General features: G+C 38.8%; 2 protein-coding genes across 4 annotated transcripts; both read right to left on the bottom strand.

Annotated features, from left to right (window-relative positions):
- Positions 1-4,567: 4,567 nt before the first annotated feature.
- Positions 4,568-6,539, bottom strand: LOC124640935 (trypsin, alkaline C-like). Its single transcript, XM_047178899.1, has 4 exons — positions 6,382-6,539; positions 5,885-6,068; positions 5,309-5,564; positions 4,568-4,989 (listed from the first exon to the last, which is right to left on the bottom strand). The coding sequence occupies exons 1-4, from the start codon at positions 6,419-6,421 to the stop codon at positions 4,684-4,686; spliced, it is 786 nt and encodes a 261-aa protein (XP_047034855.1). The 5' UTR covers positions 6,422-6,539; the 3' UTR covers positions 4,568-4,683.
- A 1,773-nt stretch (positions 6,540-8,312) lies between these two features.
- LOC124640941 (trypsin, alkaline C-like) lies at positions 8,313-13,814 on the bottom strand. 3 transcript variants are annotated; one of them, XM_047178910.1, is made up of 4 exons: positions 13,752-13,791; positions 9,564-9,744; positions 8,936-9,191; positions 8,313-8,776 (listed from the first exon to the last, which is right to left on the bottom strand). In XM_047178910.1, exons 1-4 carry the CDS (start codon positions 13,789-13,791, stop codon positions 8,471-8,473), a joined length of 783 nt encoding a protein of 260 aa, XP_047034866.1. In that variant the 3' UTR covers positions 8,313-8,470. The 3 variants fall into 3 exon arrangements, with proteins under 3 accessions (XP_047034866.1, XP_047034865.1, XP_047034864.1); XM_047178909.1 differs by lacking the exon at positions 13,752-13,791 and adding an exon at positions 10,434-10,580; XM_047178908.1 differs by lacking the exons at positions 8,313-8,776; positions 8,936-9,191; positions 9,564-9,744 and adding exons at positions 11,202-11,568; positions 11,858-12,113; positions 13,030-13,216 and having other exon boundaries at positions 13,752-13,814.
- Between the last annotated feature and the right edge of the window lie 290 nt (positions 13,815-14,104).

Here is a 14,104-nt window from a genome sequence, read left to right as displayed (position 1 = left end):
AGATGAATCAAAATCAATTTTATTAGGTTTTATGAAATTAAACTTATACAAAAGCAGACCCCTAAAATTATTCAAACTGTGATAACAGCCTACTACACTTCTAAGTTTGATGATAATCATGCACTAGGAGTTTGCACTGATACATAAGTAATGCTGACTATACAATAAGTTTATTAACCGACCGGTGGAGAAGAATCTTAAAGATCAATTATTTTTTTGATACTAGGTTCATTATTTATATTAGAAATGTTAACGTCAATAATATAAAAATACAAAGGACAGCACCCCAACAACGCCCCCTTTTACCACTTCTGTGTGCAATTCTCTTAGCGCCTAAATTATATTGATAAAAAATATCTGGATTAAAGGTCAATTATCCGTGGCTAGTATTTTGCTTAGGTTCTGCTTTTAGTATTTTATCGATCGATATAATCTATACTAATATTATAAAGCTGAAGAGTTTGTTTGTTTGAACGCACTAATCTCAAGAACTACTGGTCCGATTTGAAAATTTCTTTCAGTGTTAGATAGCCCATTTATCGAGGAAGGCCATATTCTACTTTTTATCCCGGTACGGGAAGTAGTTCCCACGGGATGCGAGTGAAACCGCTGGCAGAAGCTAGTAATTCCATATTTGACCTTAGTGGGCCGCATCAGGGCCAAACCTTGCCGGGGCGGGGGGATTGTTCGAAGGGTTACCGCCGGCCCGGGTACACAAAGGGCTTATAAAGGAACTTGGTGGGTTTTAGATACTCCCTCACGCTGCAGAGGTCATTTGATGATTTTTCATAAAAAAGGCCATGCAGTTAAATTGCTTATTGGTTAATAAAGAAGAAGAGTACAAAAAACAATCTTTTCTTTTAACGACTTAACAATGTGCACATACCCTTATACCCTTAAGCTGTTTTCTTTCTGAAGGATTTATTAGGCTTAGTTTACAAGATATGACCAAGCGTGTTACGCACAACAATCACTCAATTTTGTACTGATAACATTAACGCGTCATAATGCGCTACTGAATTAAGTAAATTATCAGTTATCAGCGTTTTATTGTTTGTTTATTGCTTAGATTGCTTGATTATTCTTCATGATAATAATGTAACACGCCTTCGATAATTTAAGTAGTTTTATGAGCATAGATTGTTGGGCCCGTTCAGCATTACCTACGATAAAGAATCGTTCAATAAAAAAAACAACTACCTGGCGCTATCAATCTCTTTGTATGGCGAAAACTCTATGGGCGAAAATCGTTCGTCCTTGTTTGTAGGAAGTTATCAAATGACCGCTGTGGATGCAGCGGCTCTCAAATAGAGACGAGGTCTTATGTAGCCTACTTATTTCAAAATTCTAACCAGCCAAGCAGGCATATTCTTCCTCCTGCCCTGTTCCCAATTTTATTTGGGGTCGGCGCAATATGTCATCCTCTTCCATTTTCCCCTGTCACTCGTCATACTGACACCATTGACATATAACTATAGGGACAGGAAATGTCTATGAAAAAAACGTGCACACCTGCAGTAACTAAAATGGCTGCCATTACTAGGGTTGTACCGCTACCGGATTCAACAAATATCGATATTGTATTCTAGTTAGAAGTACGTACGAGTCTTACTGGGTGCATAAAAATAACCGAGTATAAATAATTTCTTCGTCATAGAACTAACTATCACATTAACTTCACTGATACTAATAACCTCAACAACATCAACCAAATGGGAGGAGTCATTTCAGTAGGGTCACCTTTAAAAAAAAAACACAGGCAAAGTAATTATTTATTATTTCAAATAGCCCTATGAAAGTTCTTTCACGACAGACTAGTTGCAGGGTGCCAAAGATTCGGTCTTATGAAGAACAGGGGTCTTAAGAAGAAGGGACAGTAAGTTCTGATGTTAAAATTTGTAAAAGCAGACTTATTAAGTGGATAATATATCGATACTATTTTGACAACTGTACAGCACTATGCCAATATGACATGTTATTGTAAACAACATTTATTTCTAAATATAGGTTTTTATACAGAAATAAACCAAAATATAAGTACTTTCACAATCAATTCATGTTCCCGTAACATATTTTTTATCCAATGTGAATTATTTTATGTAGTTTCTAGCAAAAATAGGTTCCTAACCTGTGTAACGACAATCCAGCTTGATTTTGGTGCTTCCTAGCACCACACTTCACAATACAACACATAGGCATATTCGTTGATTATTTCACTATTGAAATAGTAAAGTCTTAAAAGTAAACACGAGTGATTTTCTATAAAATAGCAAAAATAAGTCACGAAGAGCACCTATTTGACAGCACAACTACCATGACATATATGGCCAGATATGGCACGCACCTACAGACCGGAGGAATTCAAAAGTAAAATGTCACCATTTTACGCAATCACAAAAATATTGTTGTCCCTGTTTTCAAATACACTTATCTGCTTAGAAAGAGTGAGACAGAACTATGTTGCATAGTTTGTTTCATATTTATATAACTATAGATACGTCTATAACAACACGGCGTCTCCTTATAATTCTAAGCTCGATGTACTGACACGCACTCCCTTCCTATTCATGTCATCTTTCAGGCAATCTTTCAGCCAAGCAGGCATCAAACTGTTTAAACCAAAAAAAAAAACAAAAATCTTAACCCATAGTAGGAACTGCTATCATGCTTATTACAATTGCCTGAAAGTTTTCAGTAAGAGCCATCTATTCAAAAAACCTGCAAGCTTGTAGTGTATACAACATTATCATGTAAGTAAGCGTCGTATACAATTAGTTCTGTAATACGCTGCTAGATAGCGCTTTATTAAATCAACAAACATTTTTTTTATAATAAAATTCACTTGTTTTATTATATATCATCTACATTTAGGTGATCTTCACACTGCCCCGCATCACGCTGCATCTTGCGTGTCGACGCACCTACGCGCGTTCCTGCGGGAGTGCAGATCTGCATCATCGTGCGGGTTTTTCACGCACTCACGCGCGTAGGTGCGTTTTGTAAATTCACGCACAGCGAGTTCCATTTTCAAATATACACGTCACGCCCATTCAAAATCACGCGCGGCATTGCGGGATTCAGTGTGCCATACCTTGCGTCTCGCCCCGCACCTACGCGCGGGGGTGCGTGTTTCTCCGCATGTATGTGCGTGATCCGCATGAACGCGCGTGGATGCATTTTCAGTGTGTTGGACTATGCGTGTTTTCCATACAAACGGAGATATTTCCATACAACGGAAAAAAACGCATCCACGCACTACGCTGCATCATGCGGGGCAGTGTGATAATCGCCTTACAAAAACCAGTGTTCCAAAAAGAGTACTTGACCAAGTCGTTTCATAATCAATCATCATTTATTATTTATGATAGCAAAGTTTTATTTTAGACTAGTAAATATAAGTATCTACAATCTTACTTATATTATAAATGTGAAAGTTTGTATGATGAAGATGAAGAATGTATGGATGTATGTTTGTTATTCAATCACGCAAAAACGGCTGGACCGATTTGATTGAAATTCGGTACGTAGATAGGTGATACCCTGGATTAACACATAGGCTACTTTTTATCAACAGACCACGCGGGCGAAGCCGCTGGCGGAAGCTAGTCTAGTATAAAGAAGAAGGTCCAATTTATTAATTTAACCTAACAATGAACTCTTTAACGTATCCTTACGAATCACAGAACCGTTGATGTTCAGTATAGTACCTAGGTAGGTACTGAATAGGTCCTAATATCCATATACTTTAGGCTATTCCACCAGAACGCTTTCACCAGCGTTCCTTAGTATGGTAACTACGGGAACATGAGGGGTATCTATGAAATCTCTTGTCTTTAACATCCTACATGTATACCAATATAATAAAGCTGAAGAGTTCGTTTGTTTGCTTGCACGCGCTGATCTCAGAAAGTACTAGTCCATGTTTTTTTTTAAATCATTCCCCGTTACATATCCCATGAATCGGAGAACATTATGTCATTCTTTTTAACCGGAACTAAAGAAGCTACGTCAATACTAATGGGAACCGAAATAATTAGGAACTGGAAAAGCATTAATTAAGATGATATGAAATAGAAACAAAGCTTTTAAAATAGGCAGGCTAGATAGGTAATATTTCTAAATCTGCTGTCTCCTTGTAAATTAATCTTGAAAAATAGTACCTATTTACATTAAAACTATGCCTCCATAAAAAAATACCTATGTATGTATGACACACAACACGCACTTATTAGTCGTTTACACTGTTTCAGATAATATCAATCTTAACAATTTGATAAAGATAGTTAATGCAGGAAATGAATAAGCCTTTGATGCCTTCATTTACAAAATAAAAAACCTTTATCTAGGTACATACAGTAAGCATGTTATTGTAATGTAGGTACCTACCTAATTATTTTTCATTTATATGCCGATTCAATAAGGCAACCTAGACGATTATAGATAAAGACCAATCAATGTATGAAGGAATGCGCATCTTCATTCGGGCATAAAGTACCACGATAAAGACTATAATTCAACTGGAATACATATCCCACTCTTTCCACTTTTCTCAAATAAGAAAATACAATTATGTATTAAATAATAATTTATTCACCAAACTCTGCAAGTCCACAAAACGTCCTCATCATTCACATACCTCCCCAAAGACCATGTTTCATCATTTATTTTATTTGAAGACCCACTTTAAACAGCAGTATCAATAATCCAGTTAGTATAAGAAGCAACTGCAGTGCTGACTCCAGGCAAGGTCTTGTTGGAACAACCCTCACCCCAGGATAAGACTCCGACAAGGATACCATCATAGTACAGAGGACCTCCGAAGTCACCTGCGCAGGCTGTCCTACCACCGACGTCCAAATGACTAGCGCAGATCATGTTCTCAGTAACACTGCGAGGGATGGATAAGCTAGCATAACGTTCAGCACAGACTTCCCTGGACACTATGTAGGTGGAAGTTTCCAGAAGCTCGTTGGAAGGTAAAGAGCCGAGCTGAAAGAAGAAATGGGTGTTTTATTAGAATGATGAAATTAATTTGCTGATTGATTCATGTTCAAGGATATAAGTAACTATATAAACGAAGTTTCATTTATTATCGTACCTAAGTTTCCATTTTCTTTCCACTAAATTGATTAGTATTTTAGTAAAACTTTCACAGTGTCACAATAAACTGTCAAAGTGCAAATGAGAAATTGACGATATTCAGACGGACAGTATCTTTGGACTTGACTGATATGCTTTATCTCTACATAAGTGATGATATTTACAAGTACAACATAATTGAATTAATCAAGTTTTCGAAAACACTAACCTCGGTAGCGCCCCAACCAGCCAACACCACAGGTAACCCATCAGGCAAGTTAAAATCAGCAGGAATAATGGGACCCTGTTGGATCACAGGGCTGTATTCCAGAGAACCCAGGAGTCTGACAATGCTGATGTCACCGTCCATGTCATTGACGCCATAGGTTGGGTGATTGATCTCAACGTCTACTTGGATGACCACACCGCCGGTGTTGCGCTCTGAGGAACCGGCCCTGATGCGGCGGTTCTTAGGCTCGTAGAAACTGGAATGAAAAAATAACGAATGGGGAGTTATGCCTGGTATTAATAACTACAGGTACGTATATGAATATAATCATGTATAACATCGTATAACTGTAACCATAGCTGTTATACCATAGTTGTGTAACGCCGCAGGTATACACGGATTTTAATAATATTTAGCTCATAGTTCGTCTATTTATACGTATCAACACTTGCATCTAATTATTACATGTTTACCTCTAGATAAAGTCCAAATTCCAAGACAATTAGGTTGTGGTCGTGGCAAATTAACCTAGCTTAACAGGTAAAAAGTTTTGACCTATGATCTATTGAAACTCACATTCCATGGAAACAGTGTGCAGCTGACACAACGTATCTGGCAGTCAGGATGTTGCCTCCACAGGATTGCGCCCAGATACCTGACGCTGAGCCCATAGACTCCACCTGAACGATGGAGGGGTGTTTCTCCACGGAGGAAGGAGTGCCACCCAGGATGCGGGCCGATGGCGAGGCGCACGCCAGACCTGGCAAGAAACCATTGTGTTCTAGTTTAGAGGATATTTGATGAAGGAAACCTGACTAGAATAAACATTAAGAAATAAGTTCATAATAATCATCATTAGCTGGATAGCGACTTTAATAGCGCCTGCCAAATGTATTGCAGGATAGTGTAAGAGAGAGACTTGCTATAAGCAATCAATGAATTCTTTCCATGGATTACCAGTACCACCAAAAATTTTATGTATCTGGGAGACAACGTTTCTTTTCCCTCTTTTTCCAATTTCGTTCAACTTGAATTTGGAAGTATAAGGACTTAAAGATTAACATGATAATTACCTGCAAAGAGGGCGAAGACCAGAACTATCTGCGTTGCCATGTCAAACTCAAATGCCACTCAGTACGTCCTCACCCAATTTTATAACCTGATAATAGTCATTGTAAAAATATAAAGATTACCAAAGCCCCAGGAGTCGTAATATTGGAACACTACTGATTAACGATAAGCGGTTCTTTCTAGTACTTTTTTGTCTAAACAGATGACAATAAAAACAGTAGGTTTGTTAGATTTTGCCACACGGGTTCTTTAAGTGCGCCGTAATAAAGTAGCTATCTGAGAGGTATTATCTACGTTAGTCAGCTATCCTAATTGATAACTTCTGAAGATGTATTTCTGTCATGGCAACGACTTAATCAGCCAATAGAAATTAGTCATCTACGGTACCCCCGTTAATGGCAATGTGAAACAAAATGTTAGAAATCAAGGATTGAAAGTTATCTGGCTACACGTAACGACTGGAAAAGACGTTCAAATGACAGCCGGTACCAACTTATCGTGCCTTCCAAAACACAGAAGAACTCGTCATGGAAACATGTATCATGGACAGCACCCACGGACCGACCGCGTCACATGTTGTCACATCGATTGAACTGAGTGGTTTTGACCTAGTCGGGAGTCGGGAGCTCTTCACCTCAAATACAGAAATATGAGTTTCATTTTAGAACCATCTTAAGGCGAGCAGTGCAAATGGACTCTCACATTTATATCCAAAGGCAAAAAAACATTTCTACTTATTTTTAAGAGCGTCCGTAGGAACTACTCCGTGCGCCCGGATAAAAAGCAGCTTTCCTCGATAAGTTGTGCTATCTGACCGATATAATTTTCCAAATCGGACCAATAGTTTCTGAGCGGATTCAAACAAACAAAAACATATTTAGCTTTATAACAGTTGTATAGATAGGCTTCCTCAGGATAAGATATATTTGAGCTTATGTAACATTTATATTAATATAGTGCCCTAAAAATAAAAGTGAGCCAAGTATTGAACCCTGAAGCATATCCATATCGATTTCTGCCGCTTAGGGTTTTGTACTGCAGCTGACCGATTCTAATTGATTACTGTTACAGCCTTTTTATCGTCCCACTGCTGGGCACAGGCGTCCTCTCACAAGGAGAAGGATTGAGCATCAATCACCACGCTTACTCAATGCGGGTTGGTGATTTCAGACTATAGTCCAGGTTTCCTCAAGATGTTTTCCTTTACCTTTTTATCAGCCATTGGCGTCCAGGATATACTTAGAAAGTACATACAAACTTAGAAAAGTTGCATTGGTACTTGCCTGATCTGGAATCGAACCCACACCCTAGTCTAATCACTATCATACTCGAGAGATTGGTTCTTTACCCACAAGGCCACCACGACTTCCTTTTAATGGTAGGTTAAGGTAAGCGAGAGCTTCAACATTATTGTGTAGTACCGTACCTAGCGCACAAATAATAAATTGCGTGTCATGATCAACGCAATCAAATGCTTAGTCAGCATCGTATGAATCCACACAAATCGTTTAAAATGCTGCTTCGAGAATAGTGTGTTTGCCAATGTATTTTCTCTTTTATTTTTTGATTTGGAAATGAGAAAATCTCCGTATAATTTCTTGTAGGTGAGGAGAACATACTCATAAAAACCACTAATCGTCCCTTAGGAACTACTGCCCGTATTGAGATAAAATATAGCCTAAGGTAATCACAGATAACGTAGCTTTCGAATGGTGTAAGAATTTTTAAAATCAGTCTAGTAGTTTTTGAGTAAACAAACAAATACGAAAAATACTCTATGTAATAGTCAGTGTAGATAGCATAGCTTACTGTGTTGACAGTTGACAGCCTAATTCTAAACCACTTTTTTGGAATGTTCATCCAGATTTCTGAGACAGACTACTAATATATTTAAAGTGAATTCATTTCACAGGTACAGAAATAAATAAAGATAAATGTTTTCAAAGTTTTTATTAAGAAATATCAAAACATCCTTAATCAACTCTTATACAAAAAAAAAATCTTCCGGCAGCTGGTAATATAAATTTAGACGTTCTGTACAAAAAAGTTGGAAGAATAGAATTTAAATTAGACAGGAACATAAAGAATAATTTAGACGGCGGTTTGGATGATCCAGTCGGTGTAAGGACTGACAGCAGTGCTGACTCCAGGGAAGGTAGCGTTAGCGCAGCCGTGACCCCAAGAGACGACACCCACGGTGACATTACCATAGTACAGAGGACCACCAGAGTCACCCTGGCAAGCGTCCTTGCCACCGACGTCCAAAATACCAGCGCAGATCATGTTCTCAGTCACAATTTGGGGCCATGGCAGGGTCAAGTAACGAGCAGCACATAGCTGGTTGTTGATAGTGAAGATCGTGGTCTCCAAGAGCACTGGAGATAAGGGTCCTCCTTGCTGTAAAAAATAATATTATGAAATTATTAACATGTAACATATCTACGTAGTTATTATTACAATCACATGAGGATTAGTTTGAGATATCGTTACATTCTGTCCCTTTCCACTTTTCGTTCTAATTTGCCACAATATAGTTACAGATGCAATATTGCTTACCGAAATAGCGCCCCAACCGGCGTGGACGACGGGTAGGTTGTCGGGAATCTGGAATCCTTGGTTGACGATAACGGACTGCTGGACGACGGGGCTGTACACCAAGGGAGTCCTCAGCCTGATGACGGAGATGTCACCATCGTATCCATTGAGACCGTAAGTGGGGTGGTTGTAGGCGTGGTCAGCGTCAGCCAAGATGCCTCCGGTGTTGCGGTAAGAAGAGCCAGCGCGAACACGACGGTAGTTGATGTCGAATAAGCTGTAAAGAAATGTCTGTATAGTCATAAACATTCCAGCGTTCGGCGGCTAAACATTAAGTATGAGTATGCACAGGCATGGATACACTTACATTTCATTTTGGATCGTTTAGAACGCGGGTATGGCCAACGTAAGATACCTTAAGGGAGATCAGGCTCAGGAGGACAATCTTTAAGGCGCAAAAGACCCTTTCACCCACTTCTACGCATTGCAAGCTTATCGTTCTGATTGAATGTTATCAGATCTAAAATCTAATACTAGTAGCATTTTCCACATTTTTTGACAGTTTCGTCACATTGTGCAATATTGGTTCAAAGTAAAAAAAAAATCATCACATTATCTTGAAAAATTTGAAATTTTACTTCATACTTACAATCCATCAAAGCAGTGAGCCGCAGACAACACGTAACGGGCTGTCAGAATGTTAGCAGCGCAGGATTGACTCCAGGTGCCAGACCAAATGCTGTAGAACTCCACCGATACGATGGAGGGGAACTTGTCGATGGAGGTGACTGTTCCTCCAACGATACGGGATGGAGAAGAGTAGGCGGAGCCTGAGAACAATACAATTTGTTAAGATGATGTTACCCTGTCTTTTGCCTAAAGATGAAATAACTTAGTGACCAGAGCGTATAATATTGACCCTACTTATTGTTTGAATTGAAGGGATAAGGAAAAAGCTGATGATATAATTATTATGGATTTCCTTGCCGGTTGTTGCCTTGTCGTTTTACAAGAATTGGTAGTGTGTCTATTTGAAATATTAACTTTTTGATCATGATATATGTTTTAATGCTCCATGTAAAAATATAGCCCAGTTGTGACAGTGATATTCGGTTTTTCCATATCTTCGGCGATTTATTGGCTTAAAAATAGTTTTTTTTTATTCTATCTAAATACTACACTTCAATAGTTAAGACAGCATATCAAAGCTGTTTATTTAGGTATTGCGTGTTAATCGCTTTTATGATACCTGCCACTGTTTTAGTTCTTGAAGTAACTACGTGGATTAGGTATTTTTTTAGTTGATTATTTACAACTTATGAGGTGTGAAAGATAAAATGGCAAGGTTGTGTAAAATATAAGATGATATAAAGTCAAAATTAATATAACCAATTGTTGCATCAAACCCAAAACGTTTGTCCAGGGAACGTATGAACAAGAAGATGATAATAATAAAGATGAAGATATTCCTTAGAAAATCGATAATCCTAAACTAAAAATAGTTAAAGAACATAAATACCTGCCAAAAGGGCGAGAGTCAGAAGGGGTAGCACCGCCATGTTTGTGTCTGTATGAACTGCAAGATTATTAATCCCCCAACCAATATATATTGACTACAGTAAACCCAGAATAAATCCGTTGTAAATCAATAAAGATAGCTAAAGCTGGCTAGAACTACCGCACTTTGAAGCAAAGATAAAAGATAAGAGTATGTTCAAAGAATTAGATAGCATAACAGTTAAGTCTTTTAAATAGATTATCGAATAATTTTATCAATATCCTAATGTAATTATCTGTGTCAGGTTATCCGCTTTTCTATTTTTTTCTATATAACTAGATTTTTCTCTACGTCATCAACGTTATTTGTCTGTTTTATAATGAGCCAACAATATTTTATGATTCTCATGTCAGGAGTAGTTTTTCCTAGTGAACTGATTATTTGTAAATACAGCCTTATTCATCATCATCAGCCTTTTTTACTGGCTTACTGCGGGATACAGTAATCTTCTCATACAGAAAACTAATGAGCGCTTTTGAAATCTCATTCAGATTTCTTCAGGAGGTTTTCCTTTACCTTTCCTCAATCACTGGTATGCAAGATAATCGTGATAGTAAATATAACTTTATTTAATAATTTGACGAGATTCAGTTTTCATAATGAATAACCTCTACTAAATTATGCGTAAAATCGAGAGATATATGAAAAAACAGATTTTAATTTGTATAAATAAGTACCTATCATTACTACAAACTATAGGATGACTAAATCACTAAATCAACACGAAAATTGATATGTACATAAAATATATTTTTTACAAGTTATTAAGTTCAAAAGTTATTTTAAGACATTAAATAGCTGTGGACAAGATCCAGTTAGTGTAAGGGCTGACAGCAGTGCTGACTCCAGGGAAAGTTTCATTGGCGCAACCGTGACCCCAGGAGACGACACCCACGAGGATATCTCCAAAGTACAGAGGACCTCCAGAGTCACCCTGGCAGGCGTCCTTGCCACCGATGTCCAGGATACCAGCGCAGATCATGTTCGGAGTCACCACTCGAGGGGGATCCAGAGTCAAGTAACGAGCAGCACATAGCTGGTTGTTGATAGTGAAGATCGTGGTCTCCAAGAGCACTTCGGAAGATGATCCTCCTTCCTGAAAAGGTATATTAGGATTTCAATACATAAATAGAAATTGATTTGAAAAACTACGACTTGGTTTCTGATTACCCAGAACAATAGTCAAAGATGTTCAAATGACAGTCTACAATTTAGCGTGTCTTCCAAAAGACGGAGATGAACATCTTGTCACGACATGATGATCACCAATTTAAAGAATGACCTTTCCAAGCGTTGTTCAACGTGTATTTACGTTAGCCACGGGCTCCTCAAAATTACATTGCTACTAAAGCTTGTATCTAATAAATAAATTGCTATAAACTTACAGTAGTGTGGCCCCAACCAGCGTGAACGACGGGTAGGTTATCAGGAATCTGGAAGCCCTGAGGGGGGATGGCAGCTTGCTGGATGACGGGGCTGTAGGTCAGTGGCCCCATCAGCCTGACGACAGAGATGTCACCATCGGCACCCAACTGCCCATAGCTAGGGTGGTTGAAGGCCGCTTCAGCGTAGATCACCACACCGCCGTTGTGACGGATTGAGGAACCGGCACGGAAACGGCGGTAACTGATGTGGTAGAATCTGCAATGAGAAATTGTCTGGTTAATTTCTGTGGCAAAATATAATTAAATTCACGCTTTTCATTAAGTTAAAATTGTGATTACGAAGGCAACATTCATTTGTCTATTTATAGTCATTAAGTGTATAAGGCACTCAGTGGCGTGCACTTGGAGAGGCCTATGTCCAGCAGTGGACTGCGATAGGCTGATGATGATGATGATGATGATGATGAAGTGTATAAGGATATTCAGACAAACTAAGCTGACGAGGAGTTCCATATTCTATTCTATGATTGTTGTGTGACCAGCTACATTTCACAATGTAAGCATATTAATATTATAGTATAAAACACAAATGACGCCCATCCGAAGATGCTTTAAATATTGAGTAGGCTTGACATGACTTCGTTCACATCCCAAAGAAACTGCATCTCCACTTTATAAAGTAGCCTATCTCTTTCTCCACTATATCCTACTTATATTATAAATGTGAAAGTTTGTGAGAATGTATGGATGTATGTTTGTTATTCAATCACGCAAAAACGGCTGGACCGATTTGATTGAAATTTGGTATGTAGATAGGTGATACCCTGGATTAACACATAGGCTACTTTTTATCAACACATCACGCGGGCGAAGCCGCTGGCGGAAGCTAGTAACCTATATATGTGACAAAAATATTCTCTCGGTTCAGCTAACTAAGCAACTCCCTAGTACATAAATAGACAAATTAACTCAAACATTTAGGAAATTACAACATCATCATCATCATCATCATCTCAGCCATAGGACGTCCACTGCTGAACATAGGCCTCCCCCTTTGATCTCCACAGATACCTGTTGGAAGCGACCTGCATCCAGCGTGGCACGGCACCGAAACGTGGTCTCTCACTATCGGCCTCATCTCATTACAAGAATAACGACAGTTAAATACTTACAATCCAGCGAAGCAATGAGCAGCAGACAGAACATATCTGGTGGTCAGGACATTGGCAGCACAGGACTGGCCCCAGGTCCCAGAGAATATGCTATAGTGTTCTATAGCTACGATGGACGGGAACTTCTCGATTGAGGTCACCGTGCCTCCGACGATACGGGAGGCATTAGGCGTGGAGTAGGCAGATCCTAAAAAGGCATGTTTTGGTATAAGCAATTGTCACTGTGTGGTTTGGGGCAAACGATCACAAAGTTCCAAATCAGTATGGGCCTTGATGCGGTTGGTCCGCGGAATAGTGACTTTGTCATGTCGAGTTCTTCCGTGTTTTGGAAGGCACAATAACTTGGTGGATCCAGGTTGTCATATTATGCATATCTTTGGCAGTTGTAACAACCAAATTTTGTAAGAAGTATTGGGCCGCCCAGGTTACTGGGTTGAGGAGATCAGATAGGCAGTCGCTTTTTGTAAAAGACGTGCAAACTGAGGTGCATCTGATTAGACTAGACGCCGAACCCAAGGTGCTTATTGGAAAATTCAGATTTGGCACAGTATTAAACGTTCATATGGGACTGAAATGGACTCCAAATTTTGTGGTTAAATTATATATCGATGGAACTCCAATCTTATAAAGACTTATTTACGAAGAGTCGTATAATTCAGATGACTAACTGCGCAAATAAAAACAACTTCAAAGCTCTAAACAAAAACAAAATATGCACATACCTGCCAAAAGGGCGACTGTGAGAAGGGCTAACACTGCCATTATGTTTGATTCAGAATGAATGTGGGACTACCCCCTACGCTTTTATATTCGTCCTAATATCATAAATTGATTATGATAGCTAAATCCTCATCTAGCTACCCGAAGACGATAATGAGTTAGGGTTTCCCATACAGTATAAATCTTGTATGTCATAGTAAAGGTACATTTTCGAGCCACGCGGACAATCGCTACCGCGTGATTCTTTCATGTTCGGACAGTCATACATTCGCTGTGCTCTTCAACTAATTTAGGCCCAAGTTATGTCAGTTGACACGACGACGATCCCTTTATTTGGGTACTTTGTGCCGAAACT

Source organism: Helicoverpa zea, chromosome 21 (genome assembly GCF_022581195.2).
Source record: "Helicoverpa zea isolate HzStark_Cry1AcR chromosome 21, ilHelZeax1.1, whole genome shotgun sequence".
NCBI classification, from domain to species: domain Eukaryota; kingdom Metazoa; phylum Arthropoda; class Insecta; order Lepidoptera; family Noctuidae; genus Helicoverpa; species Helicoverpa zea.
The sequence above is the reverse complement of the archived record's forward strand: the minus strand, read 5'-3'. Positions and strand labels throughout refer to the sequence as shown.

Excerpts from the sequence above, each read along its gene's own strand:
- LOC124640935 (XM_047178899.1), bottom strand. The coding sequence starts at position 6,421 with ATGGCAACGCAGATAGTTCTGGTCTTCGCCCTCTTTGCAG. Across the intron at positions 6,069-6,381 it reads GGTCTTCGCCCTCTTTGCAG|GTCTGGCGTGCGCCTCGCCA; the intron begins GTAATTATCATG and ends GTTTCTTGCCAG. Across the intron at positions 4,990-5,308 it reads CTGGTTGGGGCGCTACCGAG|CTCGGCTCTTTACCTTCCAA; the intron begins GTTAGTGTTTTC and ends TTCTTCTTTCAG.
- LOC124640941 (XM_047178908.1), bottom strand. The coding sequence starts at position 13,791 with ATGGCAGTGTTAGCCCTTCTCACAGTCGCCCTTTTGGCAG. Across the intron at positions 13,217-13,751 it reads CACAGTCGCCCTTTTGGCAG|GATCTGCCTACTCCACGCCT; the intron begins GTATGTGCATAT and ends ATGCCTTTTTAG. Across the intron at positions 12,114-13,029 it reads GCTCATTGCTTCGCTGGATT|ATTCTACCACATCAGTTACC; the intron begins GTAAGTATTTAA and ends TTCTCATTGCAG.